We start from the raw sequence: 20,643 nt of genomic DNA, 5'->3' as shown, positions 1-20,643 counted from the left end.
GCACCCCTGCTGTGTGTCCTGTTCTAAGCAGGAGGGGCCCAGCCCTCTCAGTGGGACATGTCACCTCCTAGCAAGTGGCTTGACTATAGGAAGCAGGCCAGGAGCACAAGGATGTCTCACACGGCACTCACTGTCACGCAGAGAGACAGCACTGATGATACCAGGGGTGGGGTGGGCACCCCTGCAAGCGAGGCTTTTGGGTGGAGCCTGGGTGAACGTCAAGGAGAGTGAAGGAGAGGCAGAGGGGCGGGTTTCTGCCTGAAGTCCAGCCCAGGGTTAGGGTGTCCTCCTGGTTGTGGCGGCCATGAAGGCTTGTGCATAGCTGTGGACAGAGCAGGTGGCGCACAGGTGGCCAGAGGGGAGGTCAGAGTGAGAACGTCCCCACTTTGGTGTTGGAGACCCCTCTACTGGAGATGTCCACTTCTCCCATCCTGGCCAAGGTGTGAGTGCCCTCCACACCCCCCGAGGCCCTTGTGCACGGGGCTCCCCTCGCCGGCAGTTCCCCTAACCCGGCCTTCGCCCTGCAGCGGAGGAGAAAAAGAAGCTGGCCGAGGAGAAGGCCGTGGAGATAGAGGAGCAGAACAAGGTGATCGCCGTGGAGAAGGCCGAGGCCGAGACGGCGCTGGCTGAGGTCATGCCCATCCTGGAGGCCGCCAAGCTGGAGCTGCAGAAACTGGATAAGTCCGACGTGACGGAGATCAGGTAACTAACTGCAGGTCACCTGCCGTGACATCCTACGTGCTGCTGGCAGTGCCCGAGGTGGTGGTTACGGCGTCCACGCCGGGCACTGAGCACTTTCTACTCGGGGGCTCCTGTCTGCCCTCCCCGAACCGTCTGCTGTGTGGCCTCTTCTGTCTTCATTCTCCAAAAACCCCAAACCAAGCCCTTTACCGCTGAGTTGATCCCACCTCCCAGCTGTCCTACAGGATGGTAGAGCTACAGCATCTGTCTCCGGTGGCCTGAACTCCCCACCTTCTAACTAGCAGCCGAGAGCATAACCACTTCGCTGTCAGGTTGTCTGTGGCGTAAAAGCGGAAGTCCAGATCTCCTGTTGTTAATTCCAACCCCTGGCAGCCCTCCCATCAACTTTCCAAGGCTGTGGATCCCGAAGGGGCGGGCGGCCTCGCCCTTCTCCACAGCCGCTGCTGGATCCGCACCCCTGACCTTTGCGGTGGAGCCCAGTGCGTAACCTGCGTGTGGTGCGTGTGACGACCCGAGTAGGCAGACCCGAGGCTCTGCCCTCACTGGCTACGTGACAAGTCCTTTCCCTACTCTGTGCTTCCGTTTCCTCGTTTGTCAGCTGTGAGTGGTGACAGCTGGCCCTCTGGCAAGAGACCGTTGTGGGGATGGGGAGCTCCCAAGTGAAGGGCCCGCGGGATCGGTCAGTGCTGGTGGTCAACAACAGTGGTCAGCACCATGTGCTTGCCAACCGTCATCACGATGACAGCATCTGACAGGCGCGTGGGCAGAGCCCCTTCTGCCCTGACCACAGCTGCCCAGTCCCCCCGCCTGCTCCCCGGTGCCCACAGCCATGCTGTTCTCACGTGCGTGTCCACGGCCTTGCTGGCCCTTCCCGGGAACGGCCTTGCTGGCCCTTCCCGGGAGCTCAGACGCACAGGGGCCTTGCCGGGGCCTGACTTTGCAGAGAGAGGGATACACGCGTGTACATTTTATTCCTTTTTGCATAACACATGGTGCCTATCTTCCCATGCTCATTGGTGTTTTTGTGTCTTAACCGTGGGCCTGGGAGGTCTTTGGTCTTCTCCTGTGTGAAGAGAATCCCCAGTTTTCCACAGCCAGGCCGCATTCCATGGTCCGGCCCTGCTGACTTTGATGTGAAGTCTCCTCACCCCCACGTGATGAGGCTTGCTTCCGGTTGTCCCTGTTCGGCGCTTCGAGTGGGGTACAGCTCCCCATGAAGTAGAGATCTCTCCCCGTCCTGTCCTGTGCCGCCCTCCCCTCCCCCAACACACCCCTTCCCATGGCTGCGGTCACTGTGTCTGTCGGTCTATCTCAGTGAGGGTCTTCCTCCCTGTCCCTGTTTCTGGTGACACAGAGTAAACCGGAGTGGGCTTCTTCGAGAGACCCTGGTGATGCGACTGCTAACTGAAAGGTCGGCGGTTTGAACCTTCCCGCTGCCATGTGGGAGACAGAGGACGCAGCCTGCCCCGTACTGTGGCCTAGGAAACCCCAAGGGGCACTTGTCTGTCCTCTGAGGTCTCTGAAGTCTGTCGTGACCTGCGGCAGTGGGTCTACGTCGGGATGCCTCCTTGTCCACTCGAAGTGAAAGCTGAGGGTTACCCACCTGAACGGCTCCAGCTAGTCATGAGGAGAGTTGGAGGTTCAAGTCCACCCAGAGGCAGTTTGGAAGGAATACCTGGTGATCTGCTTAGAAGGACCAGGGCGTCCAGTTCTCTGACCCTGTGGGGTCACTTGGAGTCAGGCCGGCTCTGTTCTGGCTTCACAATCTCTGAGGACCTGCGTCTCCCAGCCCCACCAATAGAGGGTGCTCATTCACACTGGGAATTTTACCAGACTTCAAAGTGTGGCTTTAAAGTCCATTTCTCTTTCTGTGTGTGGAGCTCATCTTTTTAAATCCTCATATCCCCTTCCCCCCCTCCAAAAAAAAGCATTGTGTGTGTGTGTGTCTGGGGCCTGTTCTGTCTGTCTGTCAGGCTGTTGTATTGTTGGCCATTTACAGGGGCCTTTTGCATGAAGGACACTTGCACTTTCTGCTTTGGTGGGAACTTTGGCATCTGCCGTCTTACTTTCTTGATGGGGTTTGTGTGTGTGTGATTGTGGCTGGTATTTTTCTTTCCCACATGGGCAAGCTTGGCCACTCTTCTGTGTTTGCTGGGCGTGCGTGACAGTTGGGAGCCCATATGACCACGTCGAGGTTAGGCGATCCCTTCCCCGTGTTTGCTTCCAGGGCTGCTGTGGTGTCAGTCTCTGAGGTTTCTCTGGACGTTCTGAGATAGCTTGCAATCCCACTTTACCTTCTTTGTTTCACCGCCATCCGGCTCTGTTCAGGTTGTGAGGATAGTTACCCGTGATAAGTGAGCCCCAACTCTTGGCAATCCCATAATCCTTTAATTCATTAAGTGGTGTTTCTCTCTGTAATGCTCTGTCGCCTTTGTAGAAGCCGAGCAGGTTAAAGTGGGAGGATTAGGAAAGGATACCTCTGCTGAGCATGAAAGGTTCCCTGGTCGCCGCCCTGCCAGACTCTAAGGCTCCCCACGGCCCCTGTAACCCTCTGGTCATCTGGCCGTCTGTTGAGTGATGACGTGCATTGGCCAGCTCGGGTGTGGGGCCGATAGCAGGGAGCGAGCAGGCTTGCAGCGGGTCTGTGAGGGGCTCTGGGATCCATGCAAGACCGTTCCGTGCAGGATGAGAATGAATCTGCGGGGGGAAGGCTGTTGGTTGGCAGAAACTCACCCAGAGCTGACCCTCCGGCGGGTTTTCAGGAGACTCCCCATCTTTTTTTCCCCAGAGCAACTGGTGGATTTGAACCGTGGTCTTTTGGGTTGGCAATGCACCTCCTTATCACCAAGGGATCAGAGCTCCCTCAGGGGAAGAGAATGCTATTGTTATTTGTGCCGTCAAGTCAGAAGTGACCCAGAGCCGACCCTCCAGCAGGTTTTCAGAGGCAGTAAGCTGCACAGGAGGACATTGCCCATCCTTCTCCCTCGGAGCAGCTGGTGGATTTGAACCACTTGCCTTTGGGATTGCAGCACAGCTTCTTACCAGAGCTCCTTCAGGGAGGCCCTTTGGGCTGTGACTGTGGGTGATGGTGGTCCATCAGAGTCTGGGCTCCAGGAAGCAGTGAGAAAGCAGGGGTTGTGAGGTGGTCAGCTGGAGTCTCAAGGGGCCCTCTGGCTGTGGGCACTGGCCCACGCCGGAGGGCCTTGGGAGGAGCAGAGGCGGCGGTGTCCAAGGCCGAGGGTTCAGGGACACGGGCGAGGGGACTTTGCCTCTCGGGAGGGGAGGCTGTCACCTTGGCTCTTGTTTTAGTCTCTGAGTTTGTTTTGTTCAGGTTTTTTATGCCATGAGAAATAGGGGTCAATGACTTCATCTGAGTCACTTAAAGGAGGAAGTCAGATGAAATAGAGTTTCAGGGTTCAGACCTGCAGTCAGCTCTGGAACTGACATGACCGGGCATGTCGAGCTCTGGAGAAATGAGGTTTCAGAGCGTGCCCTGTACGTGCGCAGCCGAGAGTCTCACTTTCACACAGTTGTGAGATTTGGGAGCTGGAAAGTTCCAGTTCTGCAGACCCACTTTACAGATGGGAAAACTGACTCCCCTGGACGTGCTGCAAGTGCTCAGAACCGCCCCTTAGTGCCCAGCCCTGTCTGTCTTGTGCCTGAATGCATCTCTCAGTCTGATTTGAAGAGGGGCAGTTTAGTCCAGCCTTCGCCCTCCCCTGAGGGACCCCTTTAACAGCCCTTGACTGTTCCCCACTCACTCTGATGGCTCTACTTCAGTCGCCAGGTTTGGGCTGGCACACAGATGCCCTTCCTCTCGGCCGCTGTCCCAGCTTGTCCTTTGCTGGTGTGGTTCTCTGTCTGTGGGGGGCTGGGCTGGGCTCTGGGGGCATGAGGCGTCGGGGTTGTCAGATGGACGGATGGACCCCGGGCTGCTGTGTTGGTCAGCTCGCTCTCTCCTCTCCGCACTGACCTTCCCCTCCTCCACCAGCGGTGGAAGCAGCACATCCTCTGCCCTGTGCCGTCAGACCACTCCTGAAAGGCAGGCCGGGGAGACTCATGGCCTTGGGACATGTGGTCAGGAGGGACCAGTCCCTGGAGAAGGACGTCACGCGTGGTCAGAGACAGGACGCCCTCGACCAGTGGGCACAGACATGCGGAGGCCTGCAGGCTGGTGCTGGAGTGGGCAGGCTTCCCCCTCATTGTTCGTGGGGGTCCGTCCCTCAGAACCGCCTTCGGGACATCAGCCAGCAAGGAGGAGTAATGACTGGGGCTGGTCTCCCGTCCCCTCCACACGGGCACTCGGCCTCTCCGGTGCTGGCAGGACGGGCTCGTCCCTGGAGAAGGACAGGGGCCGGGTAAAGTAGAGAGTCAGAGAGGGAGGGGGACGTCTTGACAGTGGGTCAGCACAGCCGCCTCAAGCTTGTGGGCACAGCCCCCCAGAGATTGTGGGGACTACAGGAAGGGGTCACTTCTGTCGTGGCGTCACTGTGGGGCAGAACTGACTCGATGGCCCCAAACCACCACCACCACCGCCTCGGGGTCATCGTGGCTCGTAGCACGTGCTCCAGTCCCTGCCTGTGTGTCCCTTCCTATTCCCCCACCTCCAGGGAGCCTGCCAGCTCGGCTCCTGGGGCCCTGTGCTGTCCCCCCACCTCCAGGGCGTGTGTCCACTCTGCCCCTGGGCCCCATGCTGTTTTATTCACTATCTTCCTTCTGCTTCCCTCATCCTGTGGCCTTGGCGTCCTCTTGGCTTTTGTGAATGTGCCCCGTCAGCAGACAGCCTGGGCAGCAAACGCAGTTCAGGGGAGACAGGCTCCCCTCATCCTTATGCGGCACTGTTGTTCCTGCTCCTGGGGTTTGACTCCCCTGGAGGGTCCAGGGGCTGGAGCTGCTGGGGGTCAGAGAAGCGGAGAGGTCGAGTCTGAGCAGAGCCAAAGACAGCAGTTAAGTGGCATCGTGGACCGGGAAGAGCCCAGGCTGTGGGTGCAGCCTGAGTGGACATGGGAGAACTTGTGGGCACTGCGACTGTGCCCCTTCATCTAGTGAATGGGTGACAGGGTGGCAGCAGTGACGATGATGATGGGCGTGATGACCACAGCTGCCCATCAGCGTCTCAGAAATCTCCCCAGGGCATGATTAAAAATGCACGTTCCAGGATCTACCCAGGCCCGCGCATTTGGACACCCCGGGAGCGGCCTGGCTTGGCATTTTAGAAGCCCCTCCTCCCTATGGCACAGGGAGCGCTGGTGGCCAGTGTTAAGAAGCTGTGCTGCAATCCCAGAGGCACGCAGTTCGAATCCACCAGTTGCTCCACAGGAGGAGAATGGGCTGTGTCCACTCAGGCGGTTTACCGCCTCTGAAAACCCACTGGAGGGTCAGCTACGGGTTGGTTTCAGCTTGACGGCACTTTCCACATTCTGCTTCTGGTCAAGCGCCAGACTACTGGTCTGGTCGGAGGAGATGAGTCCATACCCTCCAAGACGTGGGCCACCAGGGGTCCCCCACAGGCTGTCTCATCCCGTTAGGAGGTACAGCCTCAGAACCCAAGTGGAGGGTCTCTGGATGCAGCGTCCACGTACTGATGGTGCTTTGGTGTTTGGTGTCCAGTCATCTAGCACGGGCTGGTGGTCCAGTTCATCACCGGGAGTGCTGCCCCTCCTGCCTCTGGTCAGCCCTGTGTCCCTGGCCCTGACCCCTCTGTTCTCCTCACCTCCCCAGGTCCTTTGCGAAGCCCCCCAAGCAGGTGCAGACAGTCTGCGAGTGTATCCTCATCATGAAAGGCTATAAGGAGCTCAACTGGAAAACCGCCAAGGGCATGATGTCCGACCCCAACTTCCTGCGTTCCCTCATGGAGATAGACTTCGACTCCATCACCCAGAGCCAGGTGAAGAACATCCGAAGTGAGTGTGGACCGCGGTCCCTCCTCCAGCTCCAGCTGGCATCTAAGCCCTTGAGAAGGGAGGGGGTGGGGGGTAGGAAGATGCTTCCTGTTGGCAGACCCCAAATGGTTCACATGGGACCACAGAGGCCCTGGAGTGGAATGAGTGGGACGAGGAGTGCCACCAGTGAGGGTCCGATGAGGAGGGTCCCAGGAAAACGGCAGGACATCGCTGCTCACCGAGGCAGGAGGTTGGGTGTTGGACAGACCCCACAGCAGACGCCCACGGACGTCTGTCTTGACTGCTCCCTTGCCTAGTACAGGGCTTACTGTGGCTCCTTGCAGGCTGGACCAGTAGGATTATGGGTCCTTGGTGGGTGGACAAGGGAGGGGACAGCTTGGCCCCAGCCCTCTATCAATCTTTGGCTGCAGAGTGCCCGGGTCTCACTATGCTGCCTTCCTGACCCATTGAAATGATGCAGCTGTTAGGTGCCAATGAGTCTGAGCCCCGGAAACCCATGTACAAGGGAACGAATCCTGGTCCTGCCCCATCCTCACAGCCTTGGCCAGCTTGAGTCCATGGTGGTCGCTGTGCAGCCCGCCTTGTAGGGCTCTTCTCTTTTTTCTGTTGACCCCCTGTGAGGCGTGATATCTTTCTCCTGTTATTGTTATGAGCCATTGGGTCAACCACAGCTCATAGTGGCCCTGTGAACAGCGGCTCTGAACCTTGCCCTATCTGAGCCGATCCAATTAAACGGAAGGGTTGCAATTTCACTGCTTCTCTGGACTATTTGCTAAGAATTTACCATCAAATGTTCTTGTTCAGCCCCTTACAAACCAGCTCGAACTAAATAATTACAAATACATGGAACACCCTCTCTCAGGCTGTCAATGGATCAGGCTCCAGTTAATCCTGTGACCAAACTGGGGACTGAGGGTGGGGACACAATCTGTTAAGACCTGTTCTTGATTCCCAGTGGATTCTCTGGGAAGACTGGAGCTACCGGGGGTCACTCAGAAGTAGCCGGGTCGCAGGATTTCCTGGGCGCCCCTGACTCACATCGTAAACATTCACGAGCACAAAACGGAGTCAGGCTGCGCCGTGGGGAATGCGTTCAGTTCCTGGGTGGCTGAGAGCAAGGCGGGCTCCCCCCCATTCCCCTGCCCGAGGTGGAGTTATCAATCGTGTCCATGAGACGGAGTTCACGGTCACTGACAGCGCTGCCCCCTGGGCTCCAGGTCTCCTGAAGACGCTCAACACCACGATTGAAGAGATGGAGGCCGTGAGCAAAGCTGGCCTGGGAATGCTCAAGTTTGTGGAAGCCGTCATGGGCTACTGCGACGTGTTTCGGGAAATCAAGCCCAAAAGGGAAAAGGTACTGGCCGAGGGGAAGAGGTGGAAACTGCTGTCAGGGGACTGGCCTGGAGATAGAATTTCTAAACGTGTCCCCAGGAAGGACACAGTGCAGACCTGCATTCATGGGGTCCCTGTAAGTCATAGTCAACTTCACGGCACCCAACGACAATAGCAAAGAGTAGTGACCATGGAAGATGTAACTCATCAAAAAGCCAGTGCCTCCATGGTGTCATGGGGTGGCCACTTGAAAGGTGCAAGGTGGGAACAAACCTAAGCGCAAGGCTTTTTGTTTATCTCTCTTGGGAGTCTTAGTGTCAGCTGGAGGTGGCCTCTTGTGTCTTGAGAGACAGAGAGGCAAGTATGGAACGCTCGGAGCCCTTGTGGCTTTCTTTTTCCCACAAGTGAGTATCGGCAGAGCGGACTTGCCAACTAGGGCTTGAACTAGGGGTCTCTGGGCCAGAGTTTTCCAGCATTTGGGCATGCCGGAATAGTAAAATATGGTACATTCTTCTAGGTGATATAGCCCTGGTGTGTCCACTTGCTGTACAGAGGTAACTTGTGGTCGTTGTGAAGCTGAACACTGTGACACTGATGTGTCAAATGTGATAATAGTTACCCATAGTGGACGGACGGTGTTTGGTGGAGCTCCCCAGTTAAAACAAGCTTGAAAGCAGGAGTGGCATCCACTTCCGTAATAGCTTGCCTCCGGAAAGCTTATGAACCTGGAGAAAGGATGAAAGTCACACAAGTGTTGAGGACTTTCGTTCATAGGGTCACTATGAGTCACCTACAACTTGACAGCACTTAACAACAACAACATCTTTACTTTTTATAGTTGAAAGTATACAAGACCAGATTTAGTCGTTTCTTCAAGAACCATTCAGTGACATGGATGACATGATTATCATCATACAGTTGTCTTCACCCTCCTTTTCTGAGTTGTTCCTCACTGACTAGCACAACTCACAGACCCCCACCCCAAGCTTTCTCTCTAACCCTTCAAGGGCCTGTGGCCAGTTTGCTGCCATGTACATTGTCCTGGAAAAAAGCCCGATGTGAGCTTGTTCTGGTAGCAGAGATGCTAACGTGGAACACAGAAGGTAGCGTGGCCCCTACATAGGACGACATGCGAATCTGTGAAGGGTTCCATATTTTTTATTTTTTTTTTTTTAGGATGAAAGGAAACAGGAGACACAGGGAGGAAGTGGGAAGAGTGCTGTCACATTGCTGGGCTCATGGTCACCTGATAAAATGTGCCTGAAATGTTGGGTGGAAAATCAATTCAGTCTTTACACTTTCACCCACATCATAATAAAAAGTCAGAAAAATGTCTTTTTTAAAATTTAATTTTATTTTTATCTTTTTTTATTCATTTTAATGAAAATTTACAAAGACGATGGATTTCCCTTCATTCATTGTTGCACTTTTCTCCCTGCCCACCTCTCCCCCCCAATTTTTTAAATTTTATTTTTTAAATTAAATTTTATTAGTTTAATGAACATTTACAGAGATTTTGGGTTTTCATTCATTCATTGTTGCACTGTTTTCTCCACTCTCCTCCCCAGTTCGTTCTTCTTTCCCCCCCATGTCTGTTTTAATTGTCCAATTGCCACAGTGCTTGTCAAAGCCAGTTCTGATTAATCTCCTTTGTCAGTGTGTCCCTTGCCATTCCCTATCACTCCTCCCTGAGAGAGACAAATATTGCATGGTGCCACTGTTGTAGAATGGGACTGTCCTTGAGGTTGGGGAGAGACTGAGTAAGATGGGTTCAATAATGTATACTGCACTGAAATAAATTTTATTTTTTAATTATTTTTGTACCGTCAAATTAGATCTGACTGGTACAGGAGGAGATTGTCTCTCCTTCTCCAGCAGAGCGTCTGGTGGATTTGAACCGCACGCCTCTGGGATTGCAGCGCAGCTTCTTGCCAGAGTTCTCGGAAAATGTTAATTTAAAACGAAAATAATGCTCAAGGCAGACTTTTATTTTTTTGCTAGTTAAGTCAAATTGGGTTTAAGAAGACCTGAGGGGTATCTATGGGGTAAAACTTAAAGGTGAACCTGGGGCAGCAGTTCTGGGGGTTCACCAGCCTCCGTGGCCCCAGAAAGGTGTGCCCCCGCCCCGGCCCGCCCTGTCCCTCTGTCCCAGCGCTCTTCACACGCCCTTCCCCAGGTGGCCAAGCTGGAGCGGAACTACTACCTCACCAAACGGGAACTGGAGAGGATCCAGAGTGAGCTGGCCACAATCCAGAAGGAGCTGGAAGCGCTGGGGGCCAAGTACGAGGCCGCCATCCTGGAGAAGCAGAAGCTGCAGGAGGAAGCGGAGATCATGGAGCGCCGGTTGATCGCTGCCGACAAGCTCATCTCCGGCCTCGGCTCGGAGAATGTCAGGTCAGCCTGCTGCCGGCTGGGCTCCTGGGTCCGGCCTTGCCCACCTGGGAGCTAGCGCTGCCCAGCACCAGGACTCCTGGCCTCTCTGTGGGGGTCCCCAACACTGGGCAGCGTGGGAGAGTCACGGGTCACCTGCCGTACGTGTTCCTGGCAGAGGTGGAAGCTTCCTGTCCCCGCTGTCAGGCTGGAAAGCGGAGCCAGGCCCGTGTGACTTCTCACACGCACTGCTCTGTGGGGGTGATTTCACTGCTCACTGTGACCCAGCATGGTGTCCTGAACCCAAGACGCCCACAGTGTGCCTTCCAGAGAAAATATCACAGGATGCCTGTGTCAGCTGCACTCAGGGGAGTTTAGTGCTGTTTGCCATGAGTTCAAAGCCAGGGAACGAACAGATTAGCACTGGGATAATCATTTGTGTTGTTCTGAGGCTGTATTTTTAGGAGGGCCAGGTCTCTGCGGAGGAGCATCATGGGAGGCACAGTGGACCAGCAGAGAAGGAGGAAGCCGCTCCGTGAGGGGGATGGCCCGGCGGCTGCCCCAGTGAGCTTGGTTGGCACAGGGAGGCTGTGATGCTGGCCCACCACCAGCAGTGGTGGACGTAGAGTTGTGGGTTCTAACCACCTTGGTAAGAGCAGTGACAACACGTCTAATACAGCCAGCAGTGCTGTGTTGTAAGGCCAGCCCCTGTCAGGCCTGAGCGTTCTATCAGCAGTCTCTAAGGGTGTGGGAGCTGGGGGCATAGCTTGTCGCCAGCTGTGTGCTAAAAACGCTTTGTTTTTCTGGAAGTTCAAGTTCACTGGTGGGTCAGATCCGCCAGCATCCCCCGTGAGCTGGAGGTGACTGGACGGCAGCAAGTGTGAGTTCTCTGAAGGGTGAAGGAGACACAAGGGGAGACAGGGTACCCTGGGCGCCCCAGGTCCTGGGAATGCCGGCCTCCAGGCGACCTCTGCTGCTCAGAGCCCATCGCTGGATGTTGCCCTGGGGGCTTGCTGGGCCCTGAGCTTCGGTCTCAAGTGGGCGGGGCCGGCTGGTGCCCACAGACAAACCCACTCATCTGCTGGTTCAAATGGTGTTTCTCATCTTTCTAGAAGGACTGTGGACATTTCCCCAGAATATCCTGTGGTTTTTTTTGATCCCAGGGAGACCTCTGCCGGCCAGCAGGGCAGGGTTTGCTAGTCCTCCTCGGCACATCGGTGTGGGCCTCTAACCGATGACCTGGGGGCAGTGTAGCTACCACTTGATACATAGCCCAGGGACGGAGTGCCGTCCACAGACATTTTGCTTCAGTGAGGTGGGCTTCCTAGGTGATCAGCAGGCTGAAAGGTTGGAGGTTTGACTCCGTGCAAAGGCACGTTGGAGATAGGCCTTGTGGACTGCTGAAAGTCCACAGCCATTGGCACCCCCATGGGCACCCCCAGGTCACGCACTGTAAGTCGATGCTGACCAGTAGGGTGAGTTGGTTGCCACTTGCCAAGTTCCAGAGCCCTGGAGCAGGACACGATGTGCCCAAGCGTCAGGCGCATTGTGGGAAGGTGGATAGAAGATAGAGGTGAAGTCGCCTCTGGCAGCGTAGCCAGCTGCTCCTTCTGGAACGTTCCAGAGGAGGGTGGCGGGAAGGTAAGCTTGCTGGCTCCCCTGCAGGTGGCTGAACGACCTGGATGAGCTGATGCACCGGCGTGTGAAGCTGCTGGGGGACTGCGTGCTGTGCGCCGCGTTTCTGAGCTACGAGGGTGCCTTCACCTGGGAGTTCCGGGACGAGATGGTCAGCCAGGTGTGGCAGGACGACATCCTGCAGCGGGGCATCCCGCTGAGCCAGCCCTTCCGCTTGGAGAGCCTGCTCACGGACGAGGTGGAGATTAGCAGGTGTGGGCAGTAGTGAGGGGACCCCCCCCCACCCCGGGGTTTCTGTGTGAGTTTGCTCTGCTTTGTGTAGAGTGGCTGAAGTGTGACAGCCCTGGCCAGGGGGGGATCCCCCGGGGTGTGTGAGCTTGCTCTGCTCTGTGTAGCATGACTGACGGGTGACAGTCCTGGCCACTGACGCCATGCACCAAGACCATCAGCAGTCCGTGGCCTGCAGTGGGTGGATTTTCCTGGCTTACCCACCCACCTTCCTCTGTCCTTGGTCACTACCCTGTCCCTGTCCCCTCCAGGTGGGGCTCCCAGGGACTGCCGCCCGACGAGCTGTCCATTCAGAACGGCATCCTCACCACCAGGGCCAGCCGCTTCCCCCTGTGCATCGACCCCCAGCAGCAGGCCCTCAACTGGATCAAGAGGAAAGAGGAGAAAAACAACCTTCGGGTACGGCTCACTGCCCGAGGTCCCCGCTGGGGCACCCCCTCCTCAGAGCTGAGCTGCAGTGAAGTGTCCTCTATCTGGGGGCCCACTCCCTCAGGTCCCCCATGGGGCAGAGCAGAGAAGCCTCCTCTGCTCTCCCAACAATCCTGGGCCCAATTCTGAAATCCTGAGCAGAGCCGTACCCCCTCTGCCTGCTGGCCCTGCAGAGCCTTCCAGATGCTTTGAGCACCGAGCACACTTCTCTTCTTCTTCCTCTTTTCTTTTTTGGGGCGGGGGTAGTTCAAAGTTTATAATCCGATTAACACCACAATATAGCCAAGCAGCTCCCGAAATGTACATGCAGGCCCTGCAGCTTCAAGCCTTGAGGTCTCAGGCCAGTGTTCCCAAGTTCTTAGTCCTGCCTCTATTAGCTTCCCACTTGCAGTTGTCCAACCAAGTTCTTAGTCCTGCTGATATCAGCATCCCAAGCTGTCCAACAAAGTTCTCAGTCTTGCCAATATTGGCTCTTCCGCCACAAGGTTCCCATCTCACATCAGGACTCCAGTGTAGCCACAGGTGTTACTGCTATAGGTTTTGGTGCCGTAGGTATGTCTGGAGCAAGAAGGGCATCCTGTTTCTTTTCAACGGTGTCCCCATACTTCTCTTCTTTACTTACAAAGCCCCTCTCAGACTGTGAGCAGCGTGGACCCAAAGATGACGTTTGTGTTCTCTGAGCCTCCTCCCCCCAGTCCAAGGCTTCGGGGCGGCCAGTGCCCAGTCTCTGTGTTCGCTCATTTGTTTGCAGCTCATGGAGCATCTGTCTTAGCTTTCCCCGGCTGCTGAGACAGAACACAGCCAGTGAGTAGGTTAGATGGAAAGAGTCGTCGTCGTCTTCTTCTTCTTCTTCCTCCTCCTCCTCCTCCTCCTCCTCCTCCTCTTCCTCTTCCTCTTCTTCAGTTTCAGTCAGCTGGAAGTCTAAATTCAGGGGGCCAGCTCTAAGGACAGGCTTCCTCTCTCTGCTCTGGCGGAAGGTGCCTGTCTTTGCCCAACGTCTGCAGATCCAGCGTTCCTTCCAGACCCACCTGGGTCTAGGAGCTCCTCTGCAGATGGTTCTGGGCTTGAAGGACATGCATCACTCTGGCCCCTTATCCTTGATGGCCTTTAGGTCCCTCCCTTTCTTCTCTCTTTTTTTTAATTTTTTTTATTTATTTTTTTTTTATTGTAAGATAAGAAGCCCTCCAGGGAAATGCCACTTAGATCAGGACTCCAACCTGAGTCACCCTTAACCCCTGATTGGCTGGTCACCTGTGATTGTATCATGGGAGTGGGAAAGGTCAATGACGCCACTCCAGAGCGGCCCTGTTACATCATCCCGTAGCCGCCAGGCCACTGAGAATCATGGCTCAGTCAAGTTGATGTGAATTTTGCGGTGATGTAATCCGGTTTAAGGCATCTTCCATACAGTTCCCATTAAGGGTGTTGATCATTGTTCAACCTGTTCACAGAGTTCTGCAGTCATCAGTCCAACACCATAGTCAATTCTGGGACCTGTTCATCACCCTGGAGAGAAGCCCACACCTTAGGCCGCGGCTCTCCTCCCCGCCAGCCCCAGGCACCACTAAAGCTGCCTCTCAGCTTTTCCTGTCCTGGACATATCAGAGAAACGGGGCCACGGGGCATGGGGTGGCTAGTCACCGGCTTTCCCCACTTCGTGAGGTGTTTTCCAGGCTCATCCGTGTAGCATGTGTCAGGACTTCATTCCTTTTCACAGCCGAGTTCAAGCCCGTGGCGTGGATACAACACGTTGCATTAACGTCAGCAGATGGGCGCCGGGGTTGTCTGTGAATGACGCTCCTGCAAACAGTCGTATCCACGCGCTTGTGGACATTTTCACGTCCCTTGGGTCTGTACCTTGGATTAGAATTGCTGAGGTTTGATCACTTTTTGGTGAACTAACACGTCTTTTTCAGTTTTAACTTGCACCTCTCTTTTCCTGGAAGCCCTTACGTCCAAGTCATGCTGATCTGGTGGAGGGACATGTGAGTTCTAAGATAGGGCATCCCCCACCTCAGAAATGCACAGGTCACCCAAGGAGGATGAACATTACTGGAGGGTCTCGCATTCCACCTTCCCATCGCCTGCCAGAGCGCTCTGAAATGCCCCTCCTGGCCCTCCAGTCCTCCCGCTCCATCCTTACGGAGTAAGATGCTGGCTTAGGAGGGGAGAGACTTGTGAACTGGATCAACATTAGAAGGTGCTGAAAGGAGGGAGGTGGAAGGGAAGGGAGGCCTGTGGCTAGAGAGCCAGGAAGCGTTTTCTCAGGTGTTTTGAAGAAAGAGGCATTGCTTGGTCTGGTCCCGAGGCACGTGGGAAGAGAGAGGAAGTGAGCAGTTCTTTGGAGGCCTCTGCGTTTGGACCCCTCTGAGGTCTTCTGAGAGAGAGTCCAGTGCTCTTGTGGTAACGTAGGTGACTGAACTGTGCTCTCTGCAATGCAGATCTCTCTGGGCCTGAGTCCCATGCGTTCCGGGCTTATTTGAACTACACACTTGGTGCTTTTCCTGTTGCCTCTGTTGGTGTGAATTTAAATGTATGCCTCGATTTTTTTATGTGTTTCGCCCCTTCCTCTCAGACTCCTCTCAGCCTCTGTGGGCCCCCATCAGGGTGCGGCACACCCACGCTCCACTTGGAAGCCGTCATTTGTTGGGTTTGTCAAGGGCACAGGTGGACTAGCGTCCAGCCCTGCTTCTCCTCCCGTGCAGGTGGCCTCCTTTAACGACCCTGACTTCCTGAAGCTGCTGGAAATGTCCATCAAGTACGGGACCCCTTTCCTGTTCCATGACGTCGATGAGTACATAGACCCTGTTATCGATAACGTCTTAGAAAAGAACATCAAGGTCTCTCAGGGCCGGCAGTTTATCATCCTCGGAGACAAGGAAGTGGATTACGACTCGAACTTCAGGCTGTACCTAAACACCAAGCTGGCCAACCCCAGATACAGCCCGTCGGTGTTTGGGAAAGCGATGGTGATCAATTACACTGGTAAGAATGCGGGATAGGTCACCTGCAAATGAAGGTGGTTTCCACGGACACCATGCATCCTCGGTGGAGTCCCCCAGGGCCATCATTCACCCAGAGCCCCCAGTCTTTCTGGTCACATCTCCACCTTTGAGCAAGGCCTCGGCTGTCCAGGCCCCTTTGAGGTGCTGCGTGCCTTGAGGTCCACTGAGTGCAAGCTGACCTGGGCTCATGGATTCTCCTTCACCTGCTGGATTGGGAAATGACTCTATTGTGAATTTAAACTTAGACCATGATTTCTTATTTCCTTTCTTACTCTCGATATCAGAATGGCTTCCCGTTGTGGGCAGTGTTTGGTGGAGCTCCCAGTTTGAGACAGGTTTGGAAGCAGGAGTGGCATCCACTTCCTAAACGACATGCCTCTGGAAACTCTCTGAACTTGGAGAAATGACGACAGTTATGGAAAGGCATTAGGTCTTCTGTTCATAGAGTTGGCTCTGAGTCACGCTCAACTCCACGGCGATCAACCGCAACAACAACTCTCCATTCACTGCTAGCAGAAATCAAACACCGTCTCTACATGCCCCAGACTTGTGAGAGCCAGAGAAACCCACCCTAGCCCAGTGCCGTCGAGTCCTCCCTGCTCACGGTGACCTTCCTCAGCTCTCTGAGGCTGTGAATGTTAAGGGGAGCAAACGGCTTCCCCCTGACACAGAATGAAGCAAAATTATCCCACAGCTCCCTAAGTCAGCTCACTAGTTTGGGGTGTGCTTGAAGTGGGGACCCAGCAGCATGGAGGATTCTGGGTCATGTTTGAGGCAGGGCTGCCTCTCCACTTGCTGCTCCCGGGCTGTCCGGCATTACTCGAGGCTCGTGCCCCTCAGATGCTAGGTTTGCCTGTGGCAGGGACCCTGTACTCAGGCCCTCCTCGCTGCCCACTCCCCGGTGGTCTGGCTTTCGGGTGACCTGGGTGGGCTTCGAGGCTTGTGCCCCTCGGATGCGGGCATAGACGCCGGCTAGGCTTGCCCTGTCCCGGCGCCTGCAGCCTGTGGTGGGGACGCTGCGCTGAGGCCCCGCTCACTGCCCGCTTGCAGTGACCCTGAAGGGCCTGGAGGACCAGCTGCTGAGCGTGCTGGTGGCCTTCGAGAGGAGGGAGCTGGAGGAGCAGCGGGAGCACCTCATCCAGGAGACCAGCGAGAACAAGAACCTACTCAAGGACCTGGAGGACTCCCTGCTCCGGGAGCTGGCCACCTCCACAGGGAACATGCTGGACAACGTGGAACTGGTGCAAACGCTGGAGGAGACCAAGGCCAAGGCCACCGAGGTAGACGCAGGGATGGGCCTGCGGCCTGTCTGCCCTCACTGGCCTGCCAGCTTTGGTGTTGGGGCACGATGCTGTTCTGTGATTGAGCTCTTGTCTGCAGGGCGCTGGCAGCGCATACAAAGCCGCTGACCGGTCCTCAGGAGCCCAGTGCTGCTCACTGAGCAGTCACTGAGCGGGGAGGGCAGGGGAAGACTGGTTCATGAGGAAGGGTGGCCCTCCGTCTACCCTCCTGAGCTGGGTCCCAGAGACGGAGGGCCCCATCATGGTAGCCAATGCATGAGTATGTGCAGCCCAGGGTCCCCAGGAGACAGGCAGACCCCCTTTTTCATTAGAATGAAACAGATATACCACGATTTTTATGCAAATAACATGCATGCTGTGTTTTTGCAGACCACACAACCCTCCTACTGAAGTTAGTTTTCTATTCACATTATGTCTGTGTGCCTGTTGCTTCTGTGGGTATGCTATCTGCAAAAATACGGTGTATACATAGCATAAAGTTTACCCTCTTAACCCATTTTGAGCACACAGTTCGGTGGCATTGATTGCATCCATGAGACATGCATTCCACTTCCACAGCTGAGCCGGGGACTCTGTGTCCACCCAGCAGAGGGGTCAGGGCTTGGCTTGTCTCCTTCTCTGAGCGGGATGGCCTATGAGCTGGCCCTATTCTCAGCGTCCCCATGGACCCACGCTCACCTCAGAGTCACAGGAGGGCTCTGACCTCTCCCTCTCAGGGTCAAGTATGAAGTGAGAGTAATGACCATCTTGACAGTCACTTAAGTCTTTTTTGTTTGTTTTATAGCTGGGGTTTTTTTTTACACTTCCTTTTTTTAATTGATATTTTAATGAAAGTTTATGAAGAACTTGGGTTTCCAATTGTTCACTGTTGCGCAGTCACGTTTTAAGTCTTATGCTCTCCTTAAAGCAGGCCCCGTGGCCTGGGTGGCTGGGCTGGGGTCACGTGCTGCCCTCTTAGGTTGGGGTGAAGCCCTATCTTCTATGGGGTAAAAGGGTGGGGAAGGTCTCCAAGTAGCCACCAGGACTTTCTAGGAAATGGGTCATGGTTGTAGAGGAGCTGTCTTCGTCCTCTGGGCTGTTGTAACTAATACCACCAACTAGGCGGCTTACACGGATGTTTGTCACCTCACGGGGCTCGGCTGGGAGTTGGAATTCGGGGTGAAGGCTGTAGGGCAGGACCTGTTCTGGTCTCTCCCCATTTCTGCTGGCTCCACTTGTCCCTCGGTGACCCTCGGCTTAACATGACACCTACCTGTCATGCCGTGGCCTCTTCCCTCTGCGTCTCCTCCTCCTGTAAGGATCCCACCTGGCCGGGACCAGCCCTGCTCAGTAGTCCCTCACGTACCTGTCATGGCTGGCATGTGCCGAGACTTCCCCCACCACGTCACAGACACACTGCAGGCTCAGGGCTTCTGCAGGGCCAACCCATCACGGGGGTCAAGCTCCCCGTCCCCACCAGCTCCATGCACTGGCTTCCTGGCTGCCCCCCCCCCGCACCTTCTGACCCTCTGGTCCCACGAGCCCGCACCGTGTCCACACCATGGCTCCCTGGGGTGCAGGACAGTCTCCCAGGACGTGCCCCTTCTCTCCAGGTGTCGGAGAAGCTCAAGCTGGCCGAGAAGACGGCCCTGGACATCGACCGGCTGCGCGACGGCTACCGGCCGGCGGCCAGGAGGGGCGCCCTGCTCTTCTTCGTCCTGTCCGAGATGGCCCTGGTCAACTCCATGTACCAGTACTCCCTGACCGCCTTCCTCGAGGTGTTTGGGCTGTCCCTCAAGAAGTCCTTGCCTGACTCCATCCTGGTCAAGCGGCTGAGGAACATCATGGACACGCTGACCTTCAACATCTATAACTACGGGTGCACGGGTGAGGCGGCCCGCGGGCTGGAGCAGGGCCGCGTCTGTGCCCGGGGACGCCGTCTGGGGTTCAGCGTCCAGCCCGTGCGTCGAGTCCTTCTTTCCCCGGTCACGTGTTACATTTCTGGGAACTTCGTCAGTGTCGAGGTTTTTGGAAAGTGGGTCCTGTGTTTGTCTCAGGGGTAGATTCTTGGCTTTCAGGAGGGGGTGTGTGTGATGTGTTTCCTCCCTGCTGTCTGGTGGCAGCCGACTCCTCACAGCCCCACTGGTGGGCTTCCTGAAGCTGTGGGTCACACGGGACAGGACTGTCCGTCCTTCCCTTGCAGGTGGATTCGAACCGCCATCGTCCACAGCGTGGCACCGCGCAGCCCAAGGTGGCCACGTCACAGTCACAGAGAGAGAGGAGCAGTTTCCTCCCAGGTGATCTCCAGCCCCGCAGCCTGACGGAGGCTTAGGGTCAGCTGTGAGTCTGTCCTGACAGCAGTGAACTTGAGTTTGACACCGACTCTCCTGACATCTCCGTTTTTCCCTTCCCCGTTTCCGGCAGGGCTGTTTGAGAAGCACAAGCTGCTCTTCTCTTTCAACATGACCATCAAGATTGAGCAGGCGGAGGGGCGTGTGCCGCAGGAGGAACTCAACTTCTTTCTCAAAGGTGACCCTTGGCCTGGTGTCCATTGCCCCATCTCCCTGACCCATGCTGTGCACCAGTTTGTCCCTTACAACAATGTCCACACAGTTTCTTCTTGACCTTTGGCCTCCCAGAGTCAGTGGGTGGTTGAGCGCTTGGCTACTAATGGGAACGTCAGCGGTCTGAACCCACCAGCCGCTCCGCTCCGTGGGAAGATGGGGTGGTCTGCTTCCGTGACAGCCCCCCACTTTGAGACCCTGCGGGGGCTCCCTCTGCACTGCTCTCGTGGGTCACAGCAAGGCAGGATTGACCAGGTGGTGGCGGCTGTCGGCTTTCAGTTCAATTCCAGTTTGAAAAGTGGTGGTGAAGGAAGCAGCCTCTGCCCAAGGATTGGAATTGGAAGCTGGTCCTGGTGGCCTGGTGGGAGCCACTGGCAGCGACAGGGACAAATCCCCTCCCCGTCTCCTGTCCAGCCTTCTCTGTGGAAAGCAGGAGTGAGAAGCATCAGAGGGCGCCTGTTTGCCACCAGGGCCCTTGACGCCGCCTCTCCTCTCGGAACAGGCAACATTTCCCTGGAGAAGAGCAAGCATAAGAAGCCCTGCAGCTGGCTGGCCGACCAGGGCTGGGAGGACCTAATCCTGCTGTCAGAGATGTTCTCCCAGCACTTCGGGAACCTTCCTCAGGACGTGGAGTCTCACCAGGCTCTCTGGAAGGAGGTGGGCTCTGGGTCCTGCGGCCCCCTGCCCCTCCCCACAGCTCAGTGTGCTCTAGACCCAAACCCTGGCTTAACCCCGGGAGGGAGAAGGTGCCATGGAGTCATTCCGCGGGATCTTGGATCCCCTGGAGACAGCTCTCCCTTAGGATAGGTCAGCTAGCTTTATGTGAGAGCTGTCCTCCATCCGTCCACTCATCCATTCACCTGTCTGTCCATCCATCCATCCATCCATCCACCATCCATCCATCATCCATCCATTCATCCATCCATCCATCCATCCATCATCCATCCATCCATCCATCCATCCACCCATCATCCATCCATCTATCCACCCATCCATCCATCCATCCATCCATTCATCCATCCATCCATCCATCCATTCATCCATCCATCCATCCATCCATCCATCATCCATCCATCCATCCATCCACCCATCATCCATCCATCCATCCATCCACCCATCATCCATCCATCCATCC

The 20,643-nt window shown here is 55.8% G+C and overlaps 1 protein-coding gene across 1 annotated transcript in view; it reads left to right on the top strand.

The window, feature by feature from the left end:
* Nucleotides 1–20,643, top strand: part of DNAH10 (dynein, axonemal, heavy chain 10) — a 119,470-nt gene that overhangs the window by 83,553 nt on the left and 15,274 nt on the right. Inside the window, exons 53-63 of the mRNA XM_006894627.1 lie at nt 528–702; nt 6,424–6,605; nt 7,823–7,959; nt 10,114–10,331; nt 11,973–12,194; nt 12,482–12,629; nt 15,365–15,644; nt 16,715–16,944; nt 18,558–18,831; nt 19,369–19,473; nt 20,011–20,165. Coding sequence (XP_006894689.1) covers nt 528–702; nt 6,424–6,605; nt 7,823–7,959; nt 10,114–10,331; nt 11,973–12,194; nt 12,482–12,629; nt 15,365–15,644; nt 16,715–16,944; nt 18,558–18,831; nt 19,369–19,473; nt 20,011–20,165 — 2,126 coding nt within the window. The remainder of the gene's footprint in view (nt 1–527; nt 703–6,423; nt 6,606–7,822; nt 7,960–10,113; nt 10,332–11,972; nt 12,195–12,481; nt 12,630–15,364; nt 15,645–16,714; nt 16,945–18,557; nt 18,832–19,368; nt 19,474–20,010; nt 20,166–20,643) is intronic.

Source organism: Elephantulus edwardii, unplaced genomic scaffold (genome assembly GCF_000299155.1).
Source record: "Elephantulus edwardii isolate Elephantulus edwardi_28Jun2011 unplaced genomic scaffold, EleEdw1.0 scaffold00148, whole genome shotgun sequence".
NCBI classification, from domain to species: domain Eukaryota; kingdom Metazoa; phylum Chordata; class Mammalia; order Macroscelidea; family Macroscelididae; genus Elephantulus; species Elephantulus edwardii.
This window is presented reverse-complemented; position numbering and strand designations above follow the sequence as displayed.